This window comes from Chamaea fasciata, unplaced genomic scaffold (genome assembly GCF_029207755.1).
Source record: "Chamaea fasciata isolate MVZ Bird 193981 ecotype frontalis unplaced genomic scaffold, bChaFas1.0.hap1 SCAF_7, whole genome shotgun sequence".
NCBI lineage: Eukaryota > Metazoa > Chordata > Aves > Passeriformes > Sylviidae > Chamaea > Chamaea fasciata.
The window spans coordinates 46,884,943-46,912,891 of NW_027094092.1; the positions used below are offsets into that span (position 1 = coordinate 46,884,943).

Genomic DNA, 27,949 nt, shown 5'->3' on the forward strand with positions numbered 1-27,949 from the left:
GAGAGATTGCACAGAAGCCATCTGATTTCACTTTTCTTTATAATTGCTATAAAGAAAAGAAAGGTAGCTGTTCCAGTCCAGTTTAAATGAAGATGTACATTTGAAGTACCTAACTGCACTATTCTCAGCTGAGGTAATTTGAGATTCTCATTACATTTATTACATAACACATCATTTACTTTGGTAAATATGTGACTCCTATCTTTTCAGAAATCTAACTGTCAAACTGTCCATAATGGGGTAAAAAATTTAAAATCAAAATCCAGTATGATAGGTCAATTCAGTTACGAATTTGCCAAGTTTTTCATGAAACACTACTATACTGGAGAAAAGGGTTTCAAACAGCTCTTAAGGTAAGTACAGCAATTAAAAAAAACCTTTGCTAGGTTTCAAGGCAACAAAAGAAATTCACAATTTGACCTCTATTTAAATAAATGCAAAGATTTCTTGCATTATTTTGGTTGATTCTGTACAAGTTCAGTAATTAATTTTATTTAAATATAACTCTTACAATAATTTCATCTAGGACCTTAATGAAAATGAAGGTTGACAGTTCTAATATAGAACTTCCACAATAGTTATCTTAACACTGACTTAACAAGGAGAGGCTATCAAAAGACTTAGAAATTACACATTTTAAAATGAAGACGTTTATCTCAGATTCACTATGAGGATGACTCTTACTCTTTAGTACGCAACTTCATTCTTTATGTGCTAAACAAAGTGTACAAGTTATCACAGCAAAATTTACAGAATAATTGACTTTGGTCTTGGTTGTACAAAGACCTATTTACACATTTGAGATAAGCAAGCACCTTCCTCCCTTTTAATTCTATACGTGTGTTCAAGCTTTAAGTCTATATTTGGATCTACAAAGTCTTGCAAGATAAAAAGTCTCTCAAATATACACCTTGGACCATAAGAGCACAGTGTCTTTATATATGCAAATGTATAATTTGCTAAATTACCCACTCTTCACATGGATGTGAAGTCTCCTTGGTGCTGATGGGTTTGACTGCTGAAAACAGCTGTTAGTCTAGGGGGCGTATATCAAATCACTGTGCAAAGAGATCAATGTGCCTCAAACTGCCCCCAAATGCAAGTGAACTTGTAAATAAGAGACACCTGTGCAAAAGTACATTACATAAACACCATTAATTGGGTGTTTTATGTATTTTTTTTAGTTCTGGTTCTTGAAGGTAAATGGCAGATCATTTTAATGGGAAAACAGATCTCAACACCAAAGAGTTAATGCTGTCTATGCGTATCTGAAACAACCCAGTACACCTAAGGTTTAAAAATCCTTTGTCTTGTGACAATGTAGCAACAAGACAGATTTTTTTCTCAGCTAAATATTTAACCCACACCCAAAATTAATGCCTGCTATACAGAAGGCAATTATTCATTTCACCATTAGAATTTCCGAAGCACTGATAAGTTTGTAAGTACAAGAAAAGCAAGGTACAATTGCAATCAAATACATGACTTTTTACAGAAGGCCTCATTGTGGTAAACTATATACAACATAGTGTTCTTATTTTCCTTAAAGTGCATCATCATACTGATACAAGATCATCTATTGTTTTAGGAGGTCTTTTAATACAGCACCGGCACTAGCATCAGGGGACACTGGCAGTGGTGTAAAAGTAGGCAATGCATCAGAAATAGGTTTCATAAGCAGATGTCCAGAACTACTAGCTGGTGTTATGAGAGGCACTGCTGCAGATCGAGGTGCTAAAAATGGATTTGCATCTGGTCTTCTACCCATTCCTGCGACTGGAGAATCTGGAACATAAAAAACCCAAAACAACAATGAAAAAACACTTCGTTAAAAAGCATTCCTAAATCTATCCAATTTTTCAGCATTTGTTCACAGAGATGTTCTAAAATTTGCTATAACTTCTGCAACATGTAAGTCCTTGAAAATCTCCCTGCTGTGGACTGTAGACACCCTGAAAGACTTTTATTGTCTCTGACTACTCTCACAGAACCATAGAATCGTTTAGGTTGGAAAAGACTCTTAAAATCGAGTCCAACTGTTAACCCAGCAATGCCAAATGCACCACCAAAACTCTGTGATAGCTCAAGCTAGCCAAAAAAATGTGCACATACGACAGGCAACATGTTCAATCGCCTTTGGAGTTCACTTCACCTTTGCAATGCCAGACATGAAGTATCTGTCACGCTGACTCCAGCAGCATGCTGTAAGGGCCCCGCACATGAACTACAATGTGGAGCACAGGAAGGTTTCCCAACACATGGCACAGCTTCCCCAGGGTCTGCCCCAAGAAAACCCCCATAAATAAACAGCACTTTGAAACATCCAACTACTTTAGGTGAATTGAAAGAGGTTTTTTTAGCATCTCTATCTCTGTATATACATATACATAGTATGTAGGGTTTTTTTGTTTTTATTTTCTTTTGAGTTTACAGCTCAGTTTCAAATCAAACAAGCTTCTGCAAACCAGCAGGCCTATATTAAGGTGAAGGCTTAAACACATGTAAAAAAATTAAAAACAAATTGGACCAGTTAAATTGAAGATTTCAATCTTACGTTATTTAAGACAAAAGTACACTAATTTAACATGCATAATATAAGCCAAACTGTTCTCTGTCTTAGAAAAATCAAAGTCAACACTCCAGCACAGCTTACAGAAATTTCATACCTGGCCATACACTTAACTGATTATCTTTTGGTCCTTTCTGAGCAACCAGCTCCTACACACCAGAGAGACACTGCAAAGTTGTATTCCTTGCATTCTTCACTCACTTCAACACAAGCTGATCAACAGGGATGCTGAAAATCAGGACTGGGTTCACTGCTACACCACACTAAGTTGTCTACACAGCAACTGTTTGGCTCTAACAGGTGCTGTTAAATCCTTCCCATATCAAAGGGAATTTGGTCCCTCTAATCTTCTGTATTGAGGGTTTAGAAAGTGAGGTATAGATGCAGTGGGAAGGAGAAATAGGAGAAGGATTGAGAAAAAAAAAAAGACAAAGCAGGACATGGTTGGGGAAAAGAAATCAAGTTCATAATTTACAAGTGAGGAAGCACAGAATCATTAAAATCCTCTTGAAAATTCTACCCTTAGTTACTTATGTTCTTTGCAAAGATTCAAAGGTTACCTTGCATTTGACTCATAGGTGGAGTACTGCCAGTTTTACCAGTTCCTGCTGCTCCTAAAGGTTTCATGTGATGAACAGAGAGCTTGGGTGGGGGAAGGCTTGGGCAAGATTCAGTTTCAAGGAATTTCACGAACAGTTCTGAAAAAGACTAAAAGAAGCTACTAGTTATTATATTTCACTGATGCTCTGGTGTAAAACATATATACATAAAACAAAAAGTCGTCAATAGCCTGCGGTCAATTTTGTACTTGTACTTAGTACTAAGCAGTTTTCAGTGAGTGATGACAAAATTTATTTTCAAAATACACTCTTTGTTGTTGTCTCACTAAGAGGCATTTATATAAAAGTTTATTTATGATAAACTCTAAAGGTAACATACATACTCCTACCATGGTTCCATTATTGATTTAAGCCAGTTATTTCAAGAATTCTGTGCTATTACTGACATCACAGTATTTCCTTAATCTTTGCTCAACCAATCTCTCCTCCAGGAACACATAAAACCCAATTTTTTCTCTTAAAGCCCATGTATGTGTTATTTCACAAAGAATCTCAAATAAAGGAAGCATGGAATGATTAAGGTGTTGGTAGCATGACAATATAAAATTTGGCTTAGTAAAGCCTGTACTATTCACACAAAAGCATTAATTTTTCTCTTTTACTTCTGTAGTTAATCAGACCACAGTCCTTTAGTGGCCTATGTGCCTGCACTATTTTAGGGGGAAAAAACCAATCCCTACAGTTCAAGATGATTTGCAGGAATCCATTCTCAACACTTCTAGCTCAACTGAGCAAGAAACCAAAGTCAATTCAAAAACTCCAATCCCTCAGTGCTAGGTCCTTGAGTACATTATTTACTGGCCTGCAAAATGGAAAGTTCCACAGATAAACTGCTCCCATGGATCATGCTATGAGATTTGTTGCTTTACAGTACTTGAAAACTTAAAGTATCAGCTTTATATGCTGTACATAAAAGGTACTAGCTGCAGCAGCTGAAAAAGCTTTTCAATTTAAATTTAAAGGACATGGGAACACAGTCAACAAAATACAATGTCATGGTCTTCTGTACTGTTGAGTATTGTGGAATTCCATACTCTCACATATATTTAACTTCCAGCATTCATAGTTTGCAAGATGAAGTCCATACTGTAAAAAGAGCGATGCCAGGAACTAGTGGAACAGTAACTGTCTTCTGTATTAGCCCAAGACTCATCACTGACATTTTCAATGTCTAAATATTTCCTTAGTGCAGGAAAAAACCTTTTGCCAAAGCAGTTGCACAAAACAATTAATGCAAGATACAGCAGCATCAGTAAATGAAGCTCAATATACTGATGAACCAAACCTAAGCATTAATATGCAACTTCCCCATTTTCCACTCAAACCAAGAGAATGAATGATTAATTCTTACACTATTAAAAATGTTCTGATGAGTTGGTCTCAAAGGTGTAGTAGGAACACTCTTTGATCCAGCTCCTCCACCAAGCCAGCCAGTCACCCATCTCGTAACTCCTCTTTGCTCTTCAGATAATAACTAGAGAAGTATTTAAAGAAAACAAAGTTAGGAAACAATAAAAATAAAGCAGCACATAAAAGCAAGTGAATAAATATGAGCTGCAATGCAGTCTTAGAGACAAACAAAAATTTTTATTATTCTCAAAATCATATTCTCCACCACCCAAAGACTGTCCGTCTAAAAACCTGGCCCTTTATTTTAAAACATAAGCCTCACATTTTTCACAGTAACTGCTGGTACATATATAACGGGCTTACTTTTCTGTAACTGATCTATTACAGCTACCCTACATAACAGCACCAAGTTAAATCCTTCCTTTCTGCATTAGCATTCCACAGCAAAATTAAATCTACCCTATTAAAACAACATTACTGAAAGATGAAGATCATCATATAAAAATACATTAAAAAGTCCCACACGGAAAAAAAAGGTGAGATGAAAGAAGAAAAAACACACTTTCCCCATAAAATGTGCAGGGACAGTCACATTAGTTCAGCAGCAAGTCATTCTATTTTCAGGTAAGGATACTGAAAGAAAAAAAAAAAGAAAAAAGAGAAAATAATAAAAAGGGGAAAAAAAAAGAAAAGAAAAAAAGAAAAGATAAGAAAAAAGAGGAAAAAAAAAGAAATAGAAAAAAGGAAAAAAGAAGAAAAAAAGAAGAGAAGAAAAAAGAAGTGCCTGGTTTTCTGCAAAGTATTACCTGATCAAGTTCCTCTTTTTTCAGTCCCAAGATACTTCCCATTAACCTTAACACTTCAAGACGTTTATTTTTTGGAGTATGAAAATGTCCAATAAAGAGATTTCTCATCAACAGTCTGCAGAACAAAAAAAAGGTACTTATACAAGCTGCTATTGTTTAACAGCTGCTACCATAATATTGATGCATTTATTCCTCATACTCTTGCCTAATTTACAGTAATACAAATAAACATATCAAATACAAATAATTAAAAGGTACCTCCCCAATTCCCTCTTTCTGTAAGTTATTACATTTCTTACACAGTATGGATTTGGACAGTATTACCAAGATTTTATGCAGTAAGGTGAAACTGAATGGTAACATGAGCAAACTTCCATGTACACACTACAGTCAGGGAAAATGTTTGTTCTAAGGTCTTGATTCAGAAGAGCATTTAAAAAGAAAGCTCTGTGTAGTCCCAAACCAAGATGTAATGAAGGGGACAGAGGAGCGCATGTGTCCACCCCTGTACCAGTTTTGCTGGGTATAGAAGAAAAAAAAAGGACCAAGAAAGAGATTTACATGACATCCAGGTGATGTAAACACATGAAAAGGATTGCTGTTCACATCTTGAACTTCATAAAATACATTTATTAAGAACTCTTATCTCCATTTGCAGAGCTCATGCTTCAGAAGTCCACTTCTACTTCAGAAACACATCAGTGAGCCAAAGTCACATATCTATTGGTTTTACTAATCAAAATAACAATTTATAACCGTCAAGCAACTGAAAAAGTCAAAATAATAAAAGTATAATTACAAGACAACATAGAGAAGTACACTACTGTACTACTCTTGCAACTGTGAGTGCCACGTCTGTACATTGAGAGGAATAAACCCAAAAACTTACACCAAATCTTTCATTAAAGACTTACTTGTCAACTTTTCCTTCTGTGCTGTTCATAAGGTTCATTAATTTATTTTGAACATCTTCTAACATTTCTCTTCTGATCTCACCTATAAATGTAATGTCACAGCAAAAGAAACAAAAATCAAAAATTTTAAACATTGTTGTAAAATTTATCAAGAGTACATAATTTCATAAATATTGCTGGTGCTTTTAAATAAAAAACAGAACCATAAAATTGATGCGAATTTTTAATAAAAAGGTGTTAACTTAGTAAATCATTGCTATTCGAAACCACAAGCTGAAATTGCAGAAATGATACTCAAAGCTGAAGTACAAAAACACACATTAAATAAATCCATTGCAGAAGGTCTGATGGACTGCTCTTTTCTATCTAAATAATACAGAACTGGAAAAAAAACTCATCAGAGCAAGGTCTGTAGTCCTGTGGTGGCAATCTTTTTCATAATGACCAAACTCCATGCTGGCATCAAGTCTTTTTGATCTTTGCCCTTAACCTCCAGCATTACCCAAGCCCAGGTATTCTGTGTACCCTACGATCATGCTGCTACAGCCTTTGAATAACCAAGGAGTTCTCAAGTTTCCTAGATGAATTACTGGCTAGCAGAGCAACATCAGGAGCTTGTTGAGGGTCTGTTCTGCTTGGACCTTACCCACTCCTGTGACTGATGCAAGCTCTGGAAACAGCATGCTGGGACACACTAATTATAGAAACAGTGTTGTGTTTTGTAATTCAGTATTCTGGCAAGAGAGGCAGACAGATGTGAGATTACCCCTACTTTTGGGAACAAAAACATGAATGGAAAAGATGAAATGCTACAGCTACTGTGAACCAAAAACAAGACTGAGGGAAAAATGGCAAACACTTCCATCAGGCATCCTGGCCTGCAAGCTGAATAAATAGGCCAGAATTATAAGTCAATGAATGTGAAGTGGTCCAAGACATAAAGACTGCAAAAGTGTAATTTCTCACCAAGCTGGGGTTCTGCAAGATACTACCTCTGAAGCCTAATAAAAGTACAATTAAGCCTGATTCACACACAAAAACTTGACAAATATACTGTAATATGGACTATACATGTGAAGACCAACTCTACCCTACAGATACAAGCAGACAGGAAGAACTTTTTTTCCTCTCCCTCTATGAGGTTTAATATTTACCTCCAAACGCTTGGGAAAAACTGCTGATCAATTTAGTTTTTAACAACTTTTGGGCTCATATCAATTCAAAATGCTTCATTAAAAAGCCACCAAAGATATAATTATGTTTTATCTATCTCGTAATTGATTTCTAAAATTACATCTTTGTAAGAAAAATAACTTTTATGAATTTTTACAACCTTCAAATAATATATGGTGCATGGAAAGGATTTCCACAACTGTCAATCTTTAATAAAGGGCATGCCACAACTACATTGACAAAACATGGTTCTCAATTAACACCAGTAACTCCATGAGAATTCACAAAGAGATTTTGTATATATACACATCAAAGAGCCAGTCTGTGAAATATACACCTAATATGCCCTGTTCAAATACTCCACATCTTTATACAAACATTTTACTTCACAAATATGAGTTTTAAGGAGTACAGAATAGAACAAACTAATGTCATGCTGGGAAGGTTTTTATTCAAGGAACACACAGAGTAAGCTCCTCATTCAAAGCAAGTTAAAAACTAAAGCAAAACATGTATTATACAACAATATATCTTGTAACAACTACATCCATATGCATCAGAATTCATTCCAATAAAATGACTGCTCTTCAGCATTGCTCTCTCAACACACCAGGATGAGGCACAGGAGAATTAATCCATGGTTTCAAGGTTTACATTTACTTGAAATTATGCTACTTTGTAAATATGATTAAATATGACACCAATACTTGAAGGAAAACATTGGCAATATAATCATAGAATGATACAGGGCATACATAGGTGAGTTGTTATTTGGATGTCCACAGAACAGAAGGGAATAAAGAGAGGTATTTCAAAAAGCAGCATTTGAAAACAAACTTCAATTAAATTTTACACTGCTGCTAGTTCTCTACAAAGCAAGACAATTGTGAGTTGCTTTTTCAATTTTTATTCACTTCATTTATTCCTTTATGATGGATTTTAAAACAAAAGTATTAATAATTTAAATGAAAAGTATTAAGATTTTATATCAAAGAGGATCAACTTTTCAGGACCATTACACAAACTATATTCCATCCACAGTGACTATGCAACTTTATCATTAAACATATTTTTTTAATGGAACATTTCCCTCTAAAATAGAATCCTACAGCTGAAAAGGACTTAAACATGTACTTCGGGTGTATGAAAAGGCTAAGTAACAAAAAGGTCCTGAGCCAAAATTCAGCACGGACTGCTGTAAACCAGACATTTACAGTCTCCAATAATTTGTTAACCATTTATGGCAGAAAACTGCATCTGGTACATCTTATACTTTTCCATTAAAATCACTTCTCCTGCCAAAAAAATCTATAAAGAAATCCTTCAAAAGTTTTGGCTAACAAAACTGTGTCTGGGAATGTATTTGGCCAATTTGTAATGAGACATTTTATGTTTTCTTGTATAAATAGAGAATACGAAGTGATATTTTTTCTTATAAAAATCATGAGTTAGTTTACAACAACATTTAAGTGCTGTTTCCTTTATGCAACAATTCCATTTCGAATTTTTTATCAAGTAAATTGCTTGCCAATACAACACTGCTTGATACTCAGTTTTCTCTCCAAGTTTAAACCCCTCCTGCTTTGTTATGCAAGGGTTTAGCATCAAAATTAAACAGTAATGAAGAACATCCCATTTAAGAGTGCAGTATTTGCCTATGCCAAAGTTAATTTTAATCCAGGCTATTTGTGAACTTTTGCTGTGAATGCCTGTAGTGGGACATAGACATTTTCATCAGTCAATTCAAAAACAGATCAGTAGTGAACATTATGCAGCAGTTTGAAATTTATTTTAGCTCATAAAATTCATACGTGAACTTAGGGAGCACTTCTATGATGCCCACCTGGATGCCAAATTGCACTTAGAGAGAACTAAATTTAAGTAAGGACACGTTCAAACATGTAGCAAAAAAGTAGTAAGTTTTTTGTAGAGTTCTTGCTGGAATTTTTAAGACTTTCAAATGAGATCTCACACCACCTATCTGTCATCAGCAAGAATGCTTCAAGAAAACATCACTTACTACAAGAGTAAGACTGATTATCATTTAAAAAAGAATAGCAACAATAAGTTGCGTATGTTCAAAGCATGAGTTACCACTGCATCCAGCAGAGATGGCAGTCACATCTCTGCAAGAGCTGCTGCCTCTGCATCTCTTACCAACTGCACACTTTTATCTCTACCTCACTGTACACCTGTATCTATGTCAAATATGGTAGCTACTTTGGAAAATCTGACAACATTTGGTATTTCACAAACTTTTAAGACACTTCTAGAGCTAAATCAAGTGTCTTGGAATTTACAGGGAAAAAAAACCTCAAAAAACTTCCACAGGGCTTTCTTTTGAGAAAGATCTCTAACAGAAGGTAAACATACTTTTTCATATTTGCTTTATAAATAAGGAAGTCCACAGAATGTGGCACAGTATTACTCTCTCATATGATACGAATTTTGGTGAGTTCCTAGGAATATTACATTATCTCCTCAGGTGCTTGAAATATTTTAAGCGGAAATGAAAAAAATATAATTACCTTCTTTCTTAAGCTCTTCAATCTGCTCCTCTTTGATGTCAAGCTGCTCAGTAAGCCTAGATGCTGCATCCAGGGCAGCATTTGCCTCTTCTAAACTCACCTAAATAGAGGGTAGGAAAGGGACAAAAAGAGAAGGAGGGAGATCACTATTAAAATTGCCCTAAGACCACACACATCAGACATAACAGCTGAAGAGACTGCAATCACTTTTTCTTTCAAATAACTGGATTGTAAAACCCTCAGAAAATAGAGGGTCAGCAGAAGAATGCTACTTTGCCTGCTCAGTGAAGAATTACCATTTAGTTTCACAAGGCTCAATTCCATTATTCAGCCCACCTGCAGTGATGCAACTTTTTCTTCTAGGTTTTCTGCTTTCTTCTTCCATTCTGTACTCTGCTTTTGGTGTCTCTCCAGCTCTGCTGAATACATAGCTTTTTCTTCTATAGGATTAAAGTAAGAGACAAAACAAAACTATCTTAATTTACAACATGTAACTCTTCTAGGGATATGCAATTGCAAAGCCTTAGCATTATAATATCTGGTCTTCATGAGGTAGAGGTGGAATTCTAATTTAATAAATGCAATATTGATCCACAGTTTTCATAGAATTTGTTTTTAAAGTTTTTTAACAGACAACAGATACTGTAGTTCAGGCTATCAAAAAGGAAAAGAGGTAACTAATACTTCAAAAGTTACAAAAATATGGTAACTATTCCAGTTGCAAAATACTTGTTGCAATCTTTGCTATTTTTTGACAAACCTTACCCTGTTGGAACTGCTCTAGTACCATCTGCAGGTTGGCCAGAGACAGTGCATACTGCTTCACTTGGTCCTGGGAGATGGTCAGCTGCAGCATGGTTTCATCTCTCTGCTTGGAAACTAGGTTTAACTGCTCTTGCAAAGATTCAACTTGCAGGCTAGCCTGATGACTTAATGGAAACAAGACACATTGCTTAAGTAACAGAAGTTATCACAGAGAAAATTAAATCCCAGCAAAAAACAGCTTAGCAAAAATTTTTCAGCTCAATTTACAAAAATTATGGCATTTTCCCCAAAACAAAACATAAAAAGAAATTTTAAAGAAGTCTGGCAACAAAATTTTTACAAAGAAAAAAATCCTAATTAACTTATTGTGAAACACATTAGAAAAAATCCTAGTTTTTGTTCATTATTATAACAGCATCTTCACAAAAAAAAAAATCCATATCTTCCTAGTTCATTACTATGAATCAGTAGGTCTACCAGTTTTTACTTTTAAACCCAGTACCCAAGAACTCAGTATATCTTGCTACTTACTAACAATTGTTAGTAATGATTGTTAACGATGCTCCATTTAATTTCCCATTGAGCAAAAATATTCCAGCCTCCCAGATTCTGCTACCCATGAGAAATTCAATGCCTCTTGTTCCAATGTTTACACTAAGAAGAAGGAAGGTCTCAGCAGTGTATACTTTCCATGGTATCAGGCCCAAAGTAAGAATGTGTATGTGTCTTGAAAGCAATTCAAAAGGCATGACAGCCACATCTGTGCATTGATGTGTATAAAATAAGACTCTTTAAAACTTAGTGAAGCCTTGACTTGAAAGTAAGTCACTCTTTTTTAACACACAACTAAATTGATGGGTTAAGGATTTTTTTTCTAGTTCTAAGCACGGTTGGGGATAGTTGCTAGTAAAAGGAGAAACACATTAAATTCTTGAGAGTAGTAAAGTATATTTCAAATCACCCTCTTCATTCTGAGTAACAAAAGTTCGTATCTTTTCGTTTTCTCAAGTGCTTAGTATGTTACAGGATGGCAATTCAGTATAATAGAGGCATCAGCACCAGTTTAGTTAACTGTGATATTTAAAAGACTACCTGGCATTCTCCACTGCAGTAGATGAGGATGCAAGTTTTTCTTCTAAAATCAAAACCTTTTTTCTTAGCTTGACCTCTCTGTCTTCTGCAGCTAAAGCTTCTCTGGTGTAGGAGTCTTCCATTTCTAAAAGATGATTCCGCAACCTCTCCAGTTCCTGATTTAGGCGCTGCTCCTTCTCGTGCAAATGCTGTACCTGTGTAGAACATGTCTTAAGTTGCTTGGACTATCACTTCTTATTAAAAAAAAAAACAAACCAACAAATGTAGTACATGCCCATTGAAGCACATTGCAAGCGTATTAATTTTAAGTGCTCTTAACAAGTGATTGATACTAAAATAATCCAAAAAATATTACAGATGAAATTTCTTATTCTTTTTTCATTTATTTCATGCAACTAGAAATTATTTGGTGGTACCTCACTCTGCAGGGCACTGCTCTCCATTTGCTTCTGTTTGAGTGCTACCATGACCTGGTCTCTCTCTTGCTGAAAAGTAACAGCCTTTTCCTGCATTGATTTAACTTCATTTAATAGCTGATTCAATTCTCCTGTCTTGCCCTGTTAAAGACATAATTATTTCAAACATGGCCAACAATTTTACCAGAGGCATAGTCTTTGCCAGGGAGAGTGTAAAGATACTACAGATCTAACAAGGAAAAAGGCAGGACATCTATGGCCTTGCAACACAGAAAAACATCCAGGAAGAGTATTATTTTGAACTTGTCTACTTTGAAGAGATAGTCATAAGTATGAACATGCATACCTGCTCTTTGTCTTTCAACAGCTTCTCAAAAGCAAGAGCTTTTTCCTTCATTGTGTGAGACTCAAACTCTTTCTCTTTCAGCATCATTGAAAATTGCATATTGGTCTCCTGAAGTGCACGGAATTCTGTTTCTTTTTCCCTGCACCTTGCAACTATTTTTTCATTTTCTTCTTTCAGTTTTCGGATATCCATTTCTAAAATTAAATTTCTTTCTTTTAGATTAGTTACAGCTTGCTTTAAAAGCTCATTTTCATTTTCTTTGTTACTAAGATTTTCACTCACAGAAAGTAACTGATCACTTTTAGATTTAATTAATATATCTTTTTCCCTAAGTGACTTCTGTAACACATCATGTTTTTCTTTGATCTGCCTCATCTCTGATTCAGTCCCTTCTTGACTCTTCCTTTCAATCTCTGATGCTGTAGCAACAGAATCAGATAATCGCTGATTGTTTTCCTGAAGAGTCCTGATAGTTGAATCTTTTTCTTGTAACTTTTTTTTCAGTTGTTCCAACTCATTTTGAAGGAGTTTACACTCCTCACTGAGTGCTTCAGGAGGACTGTGTTGAACACCTGAAAGCTGTGAAACGGTGGAAGCTGCTGCTACAGATGGTGTTACCAAATCCAGTTTACTCAGGAGAAGATCCTTTGTGTTATAAAGTTGTCCTATGCTGTGTTGAACTTGTGCTAATTCCTGACTAAAACTTTTCAGCTTTTTCTCATTCTGTTCATAACTCTGAATCAAGCCATTATAATCTACCTGCAGCCTTGAAGTACTATCATTTTCAACTGATATTTGTGCTTGCAGCTTGTGTAACTCTTCTTGGAGGTGAGCTGACTCATGTTGCATGTTCTGGACTGTGGTTATTACTTGTTGTTTCCACTCTTCCATTTTCTTTACTTGCTGTTTTAGTTTATCACGTTCTTGCAGAAGTTCCTCAAACTGGTTACTGTTCACACCCCCTGCTCCATTATCAGCACCTGTACTGGATGTCTGCAAGACAGTCAATAAGGTTTGGCATTTTTGACTTAGGGCATCTATTTCAATATCTTTTTCTCGAATGATACGGGATAAATTCTGAATAGTTTCTCTAGACATGTCTTGACTGCTGTTTTCAGATCTGTTGGATAACCTTCGGTTTTCCTCTTGCAACCTCACCAAAGCTGCTTCTTTAGCAGCGACCATGTCCATGATATTACGATACTCTGTTTTTAACTGACTGTTTTCTCTTGTCTTTTCACTTAGAACTGCTAGTACTTGTTCTCTTTCCAGAACATAAGCTTGCAGCTGCTGCTGAAGGGAAAGAACATCCTGCCTGTAGGAAGCTGAGGAAACTCTAGCATTAAGAGCTTGTATTTCTAAATCCTTCTCTTGAATGATCCGAGTAAGTTTACCAACTTCATCCTTAGACAACTGATCAATCTGCTGACTTAGAGAAACATTCTTTTCATTTAACAGCTTAATCTCCATCTCCCTTTCTTTGATACCTTTCACTAGTCTTTCAATTTCAGCTTTAGATAAGTCATGTTTTTCATTTCCATTTTCTCCATTAAGAGTCTGAACTTTGGTTTCCTGAAAAAGATCTGAAGAATCAGTCTGAATAATCTGTCTCTCTTTATGCAACTGAGTTTTAATTTGTTCAATCGTTTTCTGCAAATTTTTGATTTCCTCATCTTTCTCTAAAAAGAGTCTTTCATGTGTGACATTCATTTGCTCACACTGAAATTTGGACTCATCTATTTCCTTTTGCTGCTCCTGCAGTGACTGTTGAAGTTTCACTGTTGCTTGATTCTGATCTTCTATAGTTTTTTTGTGAACTTTTATTTCTTCTTCAAGATTATTCTTCATCACTTTTAACTGTGTTACCTCACTTTCAAGTTCAATAATAATATCTAAAGTTTTAGGTTCAACCACAGGTGTAGATCTACTTTGCTGATCCTTAAGGCGTTCGATTTCTTCCTTCAAATGATTATTTTCTTCCTTCATGACTGCAAGACTTCTGTCTTTTTCCTCCAAGTTCTGTTTTAAGACATCCTGCTTTTTTGAAACTTTCATATATTCCTCAAGTTCCTGCTTAACCTGCAAGGCTTGATTTTTGTATTTTTCAATGAAAACCTCTTTCTCTTTTATAAGATCTGTCAACTGCTTTTGTCCTCCTAAGCTAGTAGTCAACATCTCTTTTGTTTCTTGATGGTCAGTTTCCATCTGCTCAATGGTCCTTTTAAGCTCAGCAATCTTAAAGTCTTTCTCTTGATGAAGCTTAACCAGGCGCTGGTGCTCAAGCTGCAATGCAGTGGTATCCATACTACGCGCGTTCGATAACTCCTCAATAGTTTGCTTATAATTATGTGCTTGTTCCAAAAGCCTCTTTTCTGTCTCGTTTAGTTCACTCTCCAACTGTCTTTTTTCCATTTTCAAAGCCTCCACAACAGTGTCTTTCTCTAAATAAACTTTCTTTTTCTCAGAAATGGCATCACTTAACTCCTGTTTTAGTTCTTCAATGGCTGCTGTCAGCTTTCCATTTTCTGTTCTGAGATTAGACAGAGATTTCTGTAGATCTTCATTTATTTGTTTATTTTCTGAAACATCATTCTGTAGTTTTGCAATTTCTACTTCTCTTTCTTTCAGAATCAGATCCTGACAAGTGTAGTTAGATTCCTCATTATTTTTTTCTGTTAACTTGCTCAAGGATAGACTAAGTTCCTCCTCTCTTTCTTTTAGTCTCTCTTGCAACTCTCCAATTTCTTTTTTACTATGCGAATTACAGTCCTGGGCTTTCCTTAATTGCTCCTGAAGATCTTTAATATTATCTTGTAGCTGCTGCTTAGTAATATGCAAATCATTAAGTGCATATGAACAGTGACTTAGTTTTTCTTTCTGACTATCTAACTCTTTAATAGTTTTCATCTTCTCAGTTTCTAATTCTGATACTTTTTTTCTTTCACAATCTACGTCAAGTTTCAGCTGTTTGATGATACTATCGGTTTCTGTGTGCTGCTTCAACAGCTGCTCTTTCAGTGTAATCATATGCTGGAAATGAACACAAAACAGAATTCATTAGGGTAGTAAAACCAGCTGAACTATGCATTTCATTCACTTTTATCCTCTAAACAATAAAAAAATTGAGAGGAAAAACGTTTCTTAGTCCCCAACATAAGTTGGCAAGCAGGATCAACTAGTCAATACTAAATAAATTAAAGCCAAATATCAAATAGGGACAGATTACATTCCACTACCTAAAAAAAAAATAACACCATCCCTAAAAGAACCTTAACTACCTAAATGAAGAAATAAAAAAAGAACTACTTAAAAAAAAGAACTGTCAGAATTTGTCAAGACATTTGGAATTCAGCAAACATGCACTGCTTTAAAAAAGGGTGGCATTACATTTAAATTATCTGTATATTCTTTTTTCAACTTTTTGTTTCAACATACTTATTTGGATTCGTTTCATAGGTGATTCATTGGTAAATCAATAATTGAAAACACATGGCTTGCAATTCAAATTTACAGGTTAAATATACTGGAACTGTGACAAAAAGGTATAATTTAATTCTGATTATATATAATTGGTGACATTTTTACTCCGTGAATACTCACATTATAAAGAACTTGCAATAAAGTAACTTAAATATTCAACATAATTAAAAATTATAGAAGAAAAAGTTTCAAAAATCATTGTAATGCATACTATCATAAGACAGATCAGAATACTACCAGAATAAGTTTCATCAGAAATGTTGCAATGAAAAATCAGGGACTATTTAACTGGACTTTGTAAAGTAACATCTCTTATGGATAGCTGACATGCTGTATTACTTCCTTGTCTATAACAAGTGGGTTTTACTTGCACTTCTGAATTTCACATTGAGATGGTAGATATAGAGAAATAATGGCCCCAATATTTGTTTTTAGGCCTCAAAAGATAATTTATATTTTCCTGCTATGTATGTTCAAAGATCAACCTAAAAAACAAACGCGCACACACACAGAATTCTAAACATTTATTCAGCAGTTCAATTAGTTGTAGTATTTACTACCTGAGTAGCTTCTTGATTCTGCTTGTCCAGTTCCTCCAACTCTGCTATTAATGTTTCTCTTTCAGCAACACTTTCATCTAATTCATGTTTTTTCCTTTCCAAATCTTGTCTTAACTGATTAATTTCTGAATTCTGATCCTCTGTATTCGAAGAAAGAATATTCTCATGTTTATGTTGCGCACTTGTCAGTTCCTTCTCAAGTCCCTCAAAATAAAAAAAAAAAATTGTAAATATCAGACTTTTTCTTGCTGAAATTATGTAACAATCTCTAAGCCTTTATGAATACCACCCTAGTTAAAAATTCTTTGCTGTGAAGCATTTCTCTATACCATTCATACATACACATTTATTTCTTCATCACTTGGTTTAGGAGTGCAGTTTATAAACTTCTGCACAAAAAGCCCTGGTATGGTAAGAAGTTATATTCACCTCTGAGGTATGGATTGACAGCTGGAATAAACTATTTTAACTTCAAGAGCCACCCTAAACATGGCAGGCTGCATGGTGAGACAAGAAGTTTTAATCAAGGGCATCTAAATAATGTCATTATGAAAAATGCTATGGGAACTCCTGAATGCATAAAAAACACAGAAAAACTCAGTTGAAAAGTACTACTGGATACAATGTAAAACAAACCAAATCTCTCAAGTCTGAGAGTTTACAAACTCTCAAGAGTTTACACAAGACAACAATGCCAAAAACTAAAGGTGTGTTATGTTCCACTGCTTCATTTCATTAGTAAGATGGAATGAAGTATTATTATGAGTACTAGAAAGAAGAGAAATATTTCACAACTACTAAGTGCCAAAATTAAAACATGCTAAAGCAGAAGTGAAAAATGACGTATTTTACAGAATGTAGAATTAGTACTTTAAAAATGTATGTTATAGTTTTTCTAGGTAACAATGAGACAGGTGGAACTTGAATGCTGTTCCTAATAGAATGCACTGTGGAGTTTCACAAGTAAAAATTTATTGTTTCTATAACTTCCACCTATAATTACAGAATTAAACTACAATTCTTTCCTTTTACATTACAATGTTATTTATGTAGAAATGCAATTGTTCAAAAAATCCCCAAACAACAAAACAACAAGCTACCAAAACGTGTTTTCTACCAGTTACTATTGTTATGAACTTTTTTGTTGGCTTAATTTAGAAATTGCTTTACCTGATTTAAACTGGAAAGTCTTGCTATTTCATTTTCTGCTTCTATAAAAGAAAATTAAATCAAATAGACAAATTACTACTTTTCAAACAATAATAAAACAAAATCATTCTCCCACCTTGCCCAAACAGAACTTTGCTGCTCAGAAAACAACAGTTCCACAGCATTTTGTGATGACAAGCACCAGTGCCACAAAAGATTCAAACATACGATCAGCCACCACCTCAAAGCAGAGTATTACTTTCACAACTGATCCCACATTAGGGGGACATTGGTACTAGAGTTTATCAGCTATGAAATATTAAAATATTTTCGACCTACAGATGTTTCTTAAACAGGTATGTTAGTGTTTCCTTAAGAAAAAGATACTAGCAACTGAGTAGCTTTATACACAAACACAAAAATGTACTTCTTGAATTTAAACAAACAGCTTCTACTGAGGCCTACTTACTTTTAAAGAAAAAAAAACAAACCAACAAACCCTACCAAACAGTTGGTAGACATGATTACTTTCCTAATCAGAAACCCCTATGATAGCCACACTCATCCTAACATTCTCTTCTCTGCTTCACCTTACTCCAATGGACAATGCTTTTCTTAAACAGCAATACTTTCAAGGTACATATTCAGTTTTAAATTCATAAAGTAAATTTTGAGTTTTAAAAGTGAAAACCTGTGAAAATATACTAAAAATAAAAAATAATATTAAAAAATCATAGTACCTAACAATGCTTGCTGTAGGCCGACAACATCGTGTGGTAGTGATGTCTTTGATAGGAGCTGCTTCTGTTCTTTCAGGACAGCATCTTGCTCTGCCACAGATCTTTGAAGCTCATTGAAGTCAGATTTAAGCTTTTCATAATCTTGTGCTATTTGGGTTTTTTCTAGCTTTGCAAATTCTTGCTCTTTCAGAAGATTTTTATTTTCTGCTTTGGCAGAAGACAATTTGTGATTTAATTTTCTTATTTCATCCTCTAGGTCCTTTACAACCTGCAACTCTTCCACCTGTCCTCCATCTAGACTCTGAGCTTTCTTTTCCTGTTCAGTAATTTTAGAGTCATCCATGGCATCAGTGCTCACACCATCTAAGAGACAAAAGAGATCATTTGCAATAGTAACCAAAACCATCATTTTAGATCTTTTATTTCTATTCTTCCATCTCTTCTTCTGACAGAGGGAGACAGACTAAAACAAAGACATGGTCCTCATCAACAGAAAGCTTGGTTAAACAGGCTTAACATCTGAAGCTGTGCTATACATATTACTGGTATGACAAGTAGCTTTTCGAATACTTTCACATGCCTGACTCAAAATAATTTTAAATGGTAAGTGTTGCAAAACATATCTTGTTTGCAATTTAATTAGAACATACTTGATCGCCACCTCTCTTGGTGAGGAGATGACAATCTAATTTATCAGGATTTGGAATCTCTCAATTTTCTAAGAAAATAATATCAAATCCCATCTAATTTGCATTGATGCAAAATCCATTTATAATTTAATTAATTTCATTTCAAAGGTTGGCCAAATGGTTGTTATAGGGAACAATTTGCTCCAAACAATTTGCTAAACGATGCACAAAGGTTTTCAACTGAAGAAAAACATTTTTCAGAATTAACCTTTTTACAGATCCATCATACTGTCATACTATATTGACATTCATATATCTGTACAATCTTCTGTAATTTCTAGGTAAGTTAGAGAGTACAAAAAGGCATGATCAGAAGAGTGCAGGCAAAAAAAAAAAAAAGTTAAATGAAAGCACACTACTTGTGAACTCACTTCTGTGTCAGCTCAAATGCTTGACCCTGCCCTAGCCCCTATTATGTTGTCAGACAGAATGAACAAAATAAATATAAAATACTCTAGTTCTTCAAAAACCATGAGCAGCATTTATTTCGTAGATAAGTGGTAACGTAAAAGATAAGGAACTTCTGCCTAAATTCCTTATCACTATTACCTTTAAAGTTAGAGAAGCTGTGAAAATACTTCCCTTCTTTCCAAGAAGGGAACAGATTCCTCATTCCAAAACCAGAGTGTACACACTCTTTAGAAGTCCAAGTTCTACCAGGTAAATACAGAGGTTTACAGGCAAAGCTCATGCATTTGTGCAAAGAAGCATCTGGAGGAAATCTAACTGACGTGACTATTTTTAGGAACTATGAAATACTTACAAGGCAACAAAAATTTATTTGTGGGAACTACTGAGCTACATTGCAGTTATGCCACACACTAAGGTGTGGTCCTTATGGCAATCATAGAACCACAGCATAGGCTGGGTTGGAAGGGCCTGTAGAACATCCAGTTTCAACACCTGCATCATCATGGGCAGGGATGCCACCCACTAGATCAGGTTGCTCAAGGTCCTATCCAATCTGGACACAAACATATCCAGAAATGGGCCATCCACAACTTCTCTGAGCAACCTGTTCCAGTGTCTCACCACCCAGTCTTTGAGATTTTGTCAAGTAACCCAACTGGCACATAGTACTCCTCACAAAAGTTATTTTTTGCCCTGTTACTTTCTTATCTTCAATTCAGTATGTCTTATCCCTACCTATATTCAGTGTAATTTAAAAAACCAACCCAGAAAGTGCATAATTCAGAGCACAACAGGTATGTATAGAAAATGACCCTCCAGACTGACACATGCCACAGATGAAATGTTATCATTCCACTGTTCAAGCCAACCAGAGTGAATAAAAGATACGGGATACACGTCTTAAACATGAAGCTGAACTGAAATTGAAATTCCAATTCCAAACACCATATATTTGATATCTATTGCACTGCTACATACATATTCAACATTTTAACCAAACTTCACTCTACATGAAATGAAACAGAAAGCATGTGGTAACAGAGACCTTGCTGTAACCGATTCTCAAGTTCTTCAATCCGCTCTTCATATTCACGCAGCTCTTCCCGGTGTCGGCGACTTATCTCTACTAACTTCTGTCTGTGGGCATCCTGCAACACCGACAGCTCATGCTGATGTTCATCTATTTCTTGACTTAAATTCTGTTTGAGCTCCTAAAATATCATTAGAGAAACAAAATGGCAAAATACAGCCCAATGTCTTCTTATGAAAGAAATAATATAATACAAAAGAAAGAAAAGAAGTTTCCCCCAGTCTAATGAAAGGATTTATTGAAGGATTTCTCACAGACGTTAAGTTTCTTGATTTTTGTTGAGACTTTTTAAATGTGTGGAAAGAAATTCCTTTAAAAACATGTTTACACAAATAGTATGCTTTATGTAACAGCAAATATTAAACCAATGTAAAGCAATTACAAGTCTTACATACAAAGTGGACATACTAGGATGCATTTTTAGTAACTTTCTAGGATGATACGTAAAATCTGTATTTTGCACCTTCAACAAAAAAAAGGCAAGATGTTTCTGAGAAGGGAGAAATTGTTCTGGGTATCTAAAATTCAGTCTCATAACTCATCAACAGCTTCACAAAGTGATTTGCCCTCGTACTACTAATGTCACTGTTTCAAGCTAACATACTGTAATTATCAAATCATACAAACATCCTTTCTCAGAGTAACTGTTTTTAAATATTGCACTGCTGACTGAAGTGTTGCTATGCTACTACGTGAGTCTGCATCTTTAATAATGTTATAACAGAGCTAGTTAAAATATATAAAACTCATGGAACCACATGCAAAACCATAAAGAGTAAAGCACGAGAAGACTAGTTTGCCATCTTACCTTAACAACATTTTGTAGTTTGCATATTTCACTTTGTTCAGCATCATTTGTGCCTTGCACTTTGGAAGACTGAAAAAACCCAAACCACATATCCAGATGAAAATTGTGATAAATACATTTTTTTTTAATCCAAGTGGTTCCTCTATTGATACTCAAAAGTAGAAAACAACAAAGCTAACGTGAAGCAAAAAAAAAAATCCACTGCAATTTTTATTTTTTAAAAAAATATTTTAATGGAAACATTTTAATTTTTCATGGATCTTTATTATTACATTACCACATATGATGGGTAAAAGTTTGGAGTGAAGGTGTTATTGCTCATAGTAAGACAACAGGTTTGCTTAGTTTTGAGTATTTTCACATGGGAAAAGCATATCTCTGAAATCAGGCTATACCTTGAAAAACAGTAACCCACATCAGCAGCAGCTTGAAAGATTACATTCTTTTTTGTCTCAACAGATCAAGCATTATAACTGACATGTCAAGGACTGGGAAAAGAGAAAGTATAAAAAGCATGCAAGTATCCAACTATTCCTTTGAACAGTACGGTGCTATCAATAAAAATCAGTATCGTAGCCAGGAGGAAGAGAAGTATTTCTTTGAAAGGCTGAACAAAAACAAAACCCTGAAGTAGCATTCTAGGTGAATGTTCATAAAATCTTTTCCCTAACCTGACAAACCGTTCATAAAAGCATCACAAAAAAGCATGTGGAAGTTAGTCACTGAATGTGTCTTTAGTCACGTGACAGCACTAATGGTTTCAGCTTTTCCATCAAAATACGATGCTTCTAGAAATTTTTCAAAAGATCCACCAAACGCAATGAAAACAATAATTTGGAGGGGAGAGGGAAGGGCAGGGTAGAAGAGAAACGACTCACCACTGCAATCTGCTTCCAGTGGTCAACCTCCGATTCAAGCCTGGAAACTTCATTGGACAATCTGTTTATTTCTTGCTGTGACCAGATTATATCTCCAAAATCCATGTCATCTCCTTCAAAACCTGAGGAATGTCTGACCTCTGGAACATAGGAGGCTGATGCAGTGGCTGCTGGCAAAACACCAGCTCCCAACTGAGCAGTCTGAGCAGCTGTCTGTACTTTCTGCAGTTGCTCCTGTAGTGCATTCTGTCTGGCTTTCAGATGGCTGATTTCCACCTGAATATACAAAATAAAATGCATTGCTTGAATAAGAAGAATATCAAAATACACTCTACTTTACCCTTTGTGGCCTTATGAAATGTGAACCAAACAACACCCCCAGCACACATAACTGATCACTGCCACTAAAAAAAAGAAAAAAACTCCATTCTCATAATGGAGAAAAAAACCACCCTTAGCTCAAGTGTTATAAAGTACCTCACACAAAGACAAAGGGTTTTTTTAGCTGCCAAGGTACACAAGCAGTACAGCAATACCCAGGCTAACCGGTTATACAAAAAGTTTAAATATATGAAGAGGGTATTCAGATAGAAAAGTTAAGCAATATATGATGCTTTTCCAGTTATTTCTATTACATTTGATTTCTTTTATGTTTAACAACTCAATGTAGTGAAAATTTACTTATTTATAATAAAGTGAAATTAGTTGCATGTAATTTTCTTGTAACAAGTCTGTTATTGTATTTAACAAGCAGGATTTTATACGTCTCATAGTTCTGCTTCCTCTAGTTCCCACATGAATTTGTGAATAAATCAGAAATAAAACTCCCTTCTGTGTAACTCTCAGCATAATGGCAACGTTCTTCATTTAGGTCTATGAAATCACATGTTATACAATAGGCTATAAAGCTTCCATCACAAAGGGGTATTTCACATTTTTTAAAAGCCAGCTCTGTTGTCTTTAATTTTGTCTCTGTGTATGTTAAGATATAAATAATGATATCTAAATTCAAAAGAATTGCTTCAAATGGGGATTTGGTCCTGCTGCCTTCTTTAAAAGTAACTGAATCAGAAATACAAAGCAGTAGAGTGTCTGTTCTCACAGTGATCCCAGAAACAACAGAAATTCTGACAGCTGCAAGACATTCCCAGAGCATTTTCTCTTGTCTCAACTATCTCCTGGCAGCTTGGCTTACATTACACGATTCAATGAAATATGTCTTAGTCTACAATAACAAACCAAGAAACCATAGCTATGACCAGTATTTCCACGGCAAGAGAACAGACACCATAACAAAGGCATTAAACAGCACGACAGGTAAGTTTATTGGACATACGTACTGAAGAATTTTTACTCTGTGTCCTACCTCTTTCTGTTGAAGCTGATTCCGGTACTCAATAGACAACTGCTTTATCTGCAGCTCTGCTGCTTCATGCTTTTCTTCTAAGTCACTGCAGACTTTTTTCAGTCTATCATTCTAGCAAAAATGAGAAATGAATGTTGGTTAACTCAGACCAGTCCTTAAAGAATCAGAAAAGCATAATGCTACTGGACAGCAAAGAAGATAAATTGTACAGATTTCTCATGTTTTTGATACAAAACACACAGTAACAGCAATGTGTGGGCCAAAAATCATGGTGATGTCCAAGCTTTCCATTTTTATATGACATGGACTCTAGCTCACTTTCAGAAAAAGGTTTGTGATGACCAGAGATAAATGCCAAGAATTAAGAAACTCAGGGCTGAATCACATCTTAGCAAGATTCACAGGCAGAATTTAAGAACAGCCACAAAGCACAAATTGGAGCTAATATCCAGTGTTTTCTCTCTGATCTCAGCCAAGAGCAGATGGCAAGAAACTAAAAAGAGGACAGGCAGGAACAGTTATGTCCCCAAAATAGTATCTTTACTTCATAATGCTCTTGAGGCCTGAACATGAAAGTTGTTTATTTAGAGATGTAAATAAAGTCACAAGACCAACAAGTCCTTTATAAGAGCACAGAAAGTCACTTTCCATGAGGGTACATGAGATTTCTAAGTGGTTTTGGAGGAGCACGAGCAGCCTATGTCAGTATGACCGAATGTTGTCAGTAGGGCAACAGAGAGAGAACAGAACAGGGAAAACACCCCCTCTGCTGCAGTCCAAGTCCACCTGATAGGGCAGGAACAGTCAACAGTTAGCAAAAGATGAAGACTTGCAGCGCATGCATACACCAGTAAACCATGTGTGTCCCTAACTGCGATGGAAGTTTGGCACAAAATCAAAGTCACATTCTAACACCACTGTCCCCCTTGTTTCTAGATTTACCCAGGGACAAACGACTTCTGTGCAATATTTCAACTCTGTACAGAACAAAACCTATGCATTGCTTTTAATTACAATAACGATCTAAAATTTCTTACTTCAAACTTCTGTGCTGCATTTATACTTTCTATTTCTCTGAGTCTAGAATTGGATACATGGAGTTCTGTCGCTGCATCTGAAAGAAAGTGAAAATTTTCATTTTAATTACAATCTGTTCCTTTCAATCGACTAAGACCAGTTTTTACTACATATCTTACTTCAGTCTGCTTTAATGTTCATTCCTAGGTAAACATCAAAAACTGTTTTTATCAGAACACTGTAAAAATTATTTTTCAGACAGTCTTTCTGCATCTAATTTAGTTTAGTCATATTTAGGCTTTAAATCAAATCAAAACCCTAACAGATTAGAATGGATTTAAGCTTTGAAGTAAGGGAGATAAAAATGCTTTACTTGACTATTTTGTGTGCCTCAGTCTGTTTCTCATTTCAGACTTGCTCCTGACCTGAGACATGGATGTTTCTCTGTAATGCCATGCAAAGTTTCAAACCAAGTAATAATTCCATTAAATACACATAACAATGACTGAATTTTCAGAATAAAAAACAAACCACCCACATCCAACAAAACCCACATAACAAAACATCAGCCCCATAAGACTCGTTGCCTCTAAAAAGGTGCTACATCTACCATCCCAGTTTATCCAACAGAAAAAGCATATAACTCCACATTTTAATGATCAACAGTCCTCAAATTGATTATGTTTACCTCTCCTACGTCCCACCTTTAATGGACAGAAACACTGCATCTCCTTTTAGCAATGAGAAATCACCCTATACTATGAAGCAACCTTGAAAATACTTCAAAATCTGAAATAAGCACAGTTTCCAAGTAAATGCCATATTTCATAATTTCCCACATGCTGTTTAAAACTGAGACAGCTCAAGCACTGCAGAGGCAACAATCTACACATGAAAACTGCAAAATGGAAGATGTGCAAGTCCATTATCCAGAAACAACTGAGGGGAGTCAAAACACTGAATGTAAGGGATAATATTAAAACCTAGGAAACCAATTATGAAATTAAAAAAGCCCAAACTGTAAGGAAGTACCTGAAAAGTGTTGTTTAGGCCACACAGTATTTAAAGGTCTTTATAGAAGAGTACTTGGATGCCACTAGATTTTTTACATCCTGGAGTCTAGTTACCCATACAATTGCACTACCCAGAAATTTTTAGGAAACTGAAGTTGTTCACAGCAGAATCCAGCAGTGAAGTACGCCTGGAAGGAACTACTAAACACCAGGACATCTCTCCTGCGCAAACTCACGAACAAATGTGTGAGTTCACAATTTATCTTTCAAAAAATCAAAACAAACACCCTAGATGACTGCACAGCTCAGGAACATAAAGTAACTTTTCAAACTAAACTATTACAGATTTTGAAATTTAAAACATTTCTAAGTAAGTCTCTCAGAAAAGTGGAAAAAAAATTCACAGTTGTCACAATTTCTCTCTTCTGAGCATTCCACCTGTGCACCAAAAAGACCACCCATATGAGACCCATTATATGAGCTTGCCAATAGGTTTATACAACTTACATTTCTATAATATTCTTTCACAATGCTTCACACATGAGAGATTGCAAACGAAGTAGAATTGCTTAATCTCACATTTAAGATGACTATTCAGAAGTCTTAGCTGTGATCCGTGGTTTCTAGTCTTAACACTGTTTTGAGAAAGCTAACTTTTAAAATAATTTATAGTTACAAGATAGTAAACAATACTAGAGATATTAATCTATGGATACTTATTATCACATTGTACAACTGCTTTATTAAAGATTTTTTCAAAAATGTGTAACCGAAAGCCATTATTAAAAACATGAAGAAAATATTATATTCTAAAATGGATTTACTATTGGTATATAGAATATCTTACTCTGATGACTCTGGGGTTTTTTTGCTCTTTCTGTTTTAAAGATAAATCGTTCTAGCCTCTAATCCTTACAAAGCAAGGGCCATGTTCTCCTACTTTGCTGTAGGGGAATTGTAGAATTCGACAGGTTTCTCTGGGCACAACTGAAATATAAACAAAACAGTGACAGACATTGAACCTTCGCCTATGTGACACGTCAGACTTAGATCACACCGGTGGTAAAACAACCTCTGTACTACAACTCTGCAGTTTTATGGAAAGGGTGTAAAAGCAGCTAATTAAGTGAGGGTTTAGATAAACTAAGCAGACAGAAAGGAAATAGCGTTGCTTGAGTGCTGTCATTTCGGAGCAACATAACACTTCACGGAATTCTGAAAACTCTGAATAATAAAATAGGTTCACATCTACTATTAGAGCCTGCGAATATATTTGTGCATTCTCCAGACCCTGAGATCACAAGAGCGGAATAAAAACAAAAACAAAGGCAGCAAAGCCAGCAGCATTCGCGACAGGCACCAAGCCGCGACCAGCTCCCTCCCGGCCGGTGCGGGCAGCGCAGGCCCCGCCGCAGTCGCCGGAGGGAACCGGCGGCCGGAGCAAGAAGAGGAAGAGGAGGAAGAGCTCCCTCGCGGAACCAGGCCCGTCCCGAGTCCCCCTTACCGCCTACTTCCTCCGCTCCTTCCAGAAGGATGTCCTTGGTGAAGCTGGAGATCTGCCCGGTGAGCGAGGACAGGCTGTCGCCCACCTGCCCCAGGGACTGGCCCAGCCCCGAGCCCAGCCCGCCCAGCCACGACGCCATCGCGGCTCGGAGGGCTCCGGGCCTCGCTCGGCCCTGCCGGGCGGCCCCTGCGGGCCAAGCGGCCGCCCCCGCCTCCCTTCTCGGCTCTACAGCGGGTCGCGGCTCCTGCTGCGGGCTCAGCACAACGGGCTCGGCAACTCCTCCGCCAAAGCCGCGCGCATCCTCCCGGCTCCTCCGGCTCAGCTGCTCCTCGCGGCTTGTCTTGTCCCGTCCTGGCTCAGCGACTCCTCCCGGCGGCTCCGGCCGCTGCCACCTCAACGGCCGCCATGACACCCCTCCCAAACACCACCGAGAGCGGCGGCCCGGGCTGGAGCGCCGCCGCGGAGGCGGATACGGCGTGTGGGAGGAAGCAGAGCATGCCGGGATGGTGGCGGAGCAGCAGGCGGGGCGCGGCGGATGGCGGCGTGGAGCACTGTGTGATTCTCGGGAACTCGCCCGACGGGATGGACCTGGGACTTTAGCAAAACGGTGTGCTGTGCACGAGATTAGACACGATTTGTGTTTGAATATGTGTCCTCACAAAACA

General features: G+C 36.3%; 1 protein-coding gene across 1 annotated transcript; it reads right to left on the reverse strand.

Moving 5' to 3' along the window:
* Positions 1 to 6: 6 nt before the first annotated feature.
* On the reverse strand, positions 7 to 27,716 carry TRIP11 (thyroid hormone receptor interactor 11). Its single transcript, XM_066188683.1, has 20 exons — positions 27,285 to 27,716; positions 24,788 to 24,864; positions 23,751 to 23,861; positions 22,385 to 22,660; positions 21,507 to 21,575; positions 20,654 to 20,819; positions 18,509 to 18,871; positions 17,790 to 17,830; positions 16,620 to 16,823; positions 12,580 to 15,609; positions 12,234 to 12,374; positions 11,818 to 12,011; positions 10,726 to 10,889; positions 10,297 to 10,400; positions 9,961 to 10,060; positions 6,260 to 6,341; positions 5,346 to 5,460; positions 4,541 to 4,663; positions 3,130 to 3,277; positions 7 to 1,785 (listed from the first exon to the last, which is right to left on the reverse strand). Exons 1-20 carry the CDS (start codon positions 27,421 to 27,423, stop codon positions 1,577 to 1,579), a joined length of 5,856 nt encoding a protein of 1,951 aa, XP_066044780.1. The 5' UTR covers positions 27,424 to 27,716; the 3' UTR covers positions 7 to 1,576.
* Positions 27,717 to 27,949: the final 233 nt, after the last annotated feature.

What these genes read in the sequence shown, in the direction of transcription:
- TRIP11 (XM_066188683.1), bottom strand. Translation starts at nt 27,423, where the DNA reads ATGGCGTCGTGGCTGGGCGGGCTGGGCTCGGGGCTGGGCCAGTCCCTG. An exon ending in AAAAAGTTGCATCACTGCAG is followed by an intron (nt 10,061 to 10,296) that starts GTGGGCTGAATA and finishes CCCTCTATTTAG; the next exon opens with GTGAGTTTAGAAGAGGCAAA. An exon ending in AAAAAGAGGAACTTGATCAG is followed by an intron (nt 4,664 to 5,345) that starts GTAATACTTTGC and finishes ATACTTCTCTAG; the next exon opens with TTATTATCTGAAGAGCAAAG.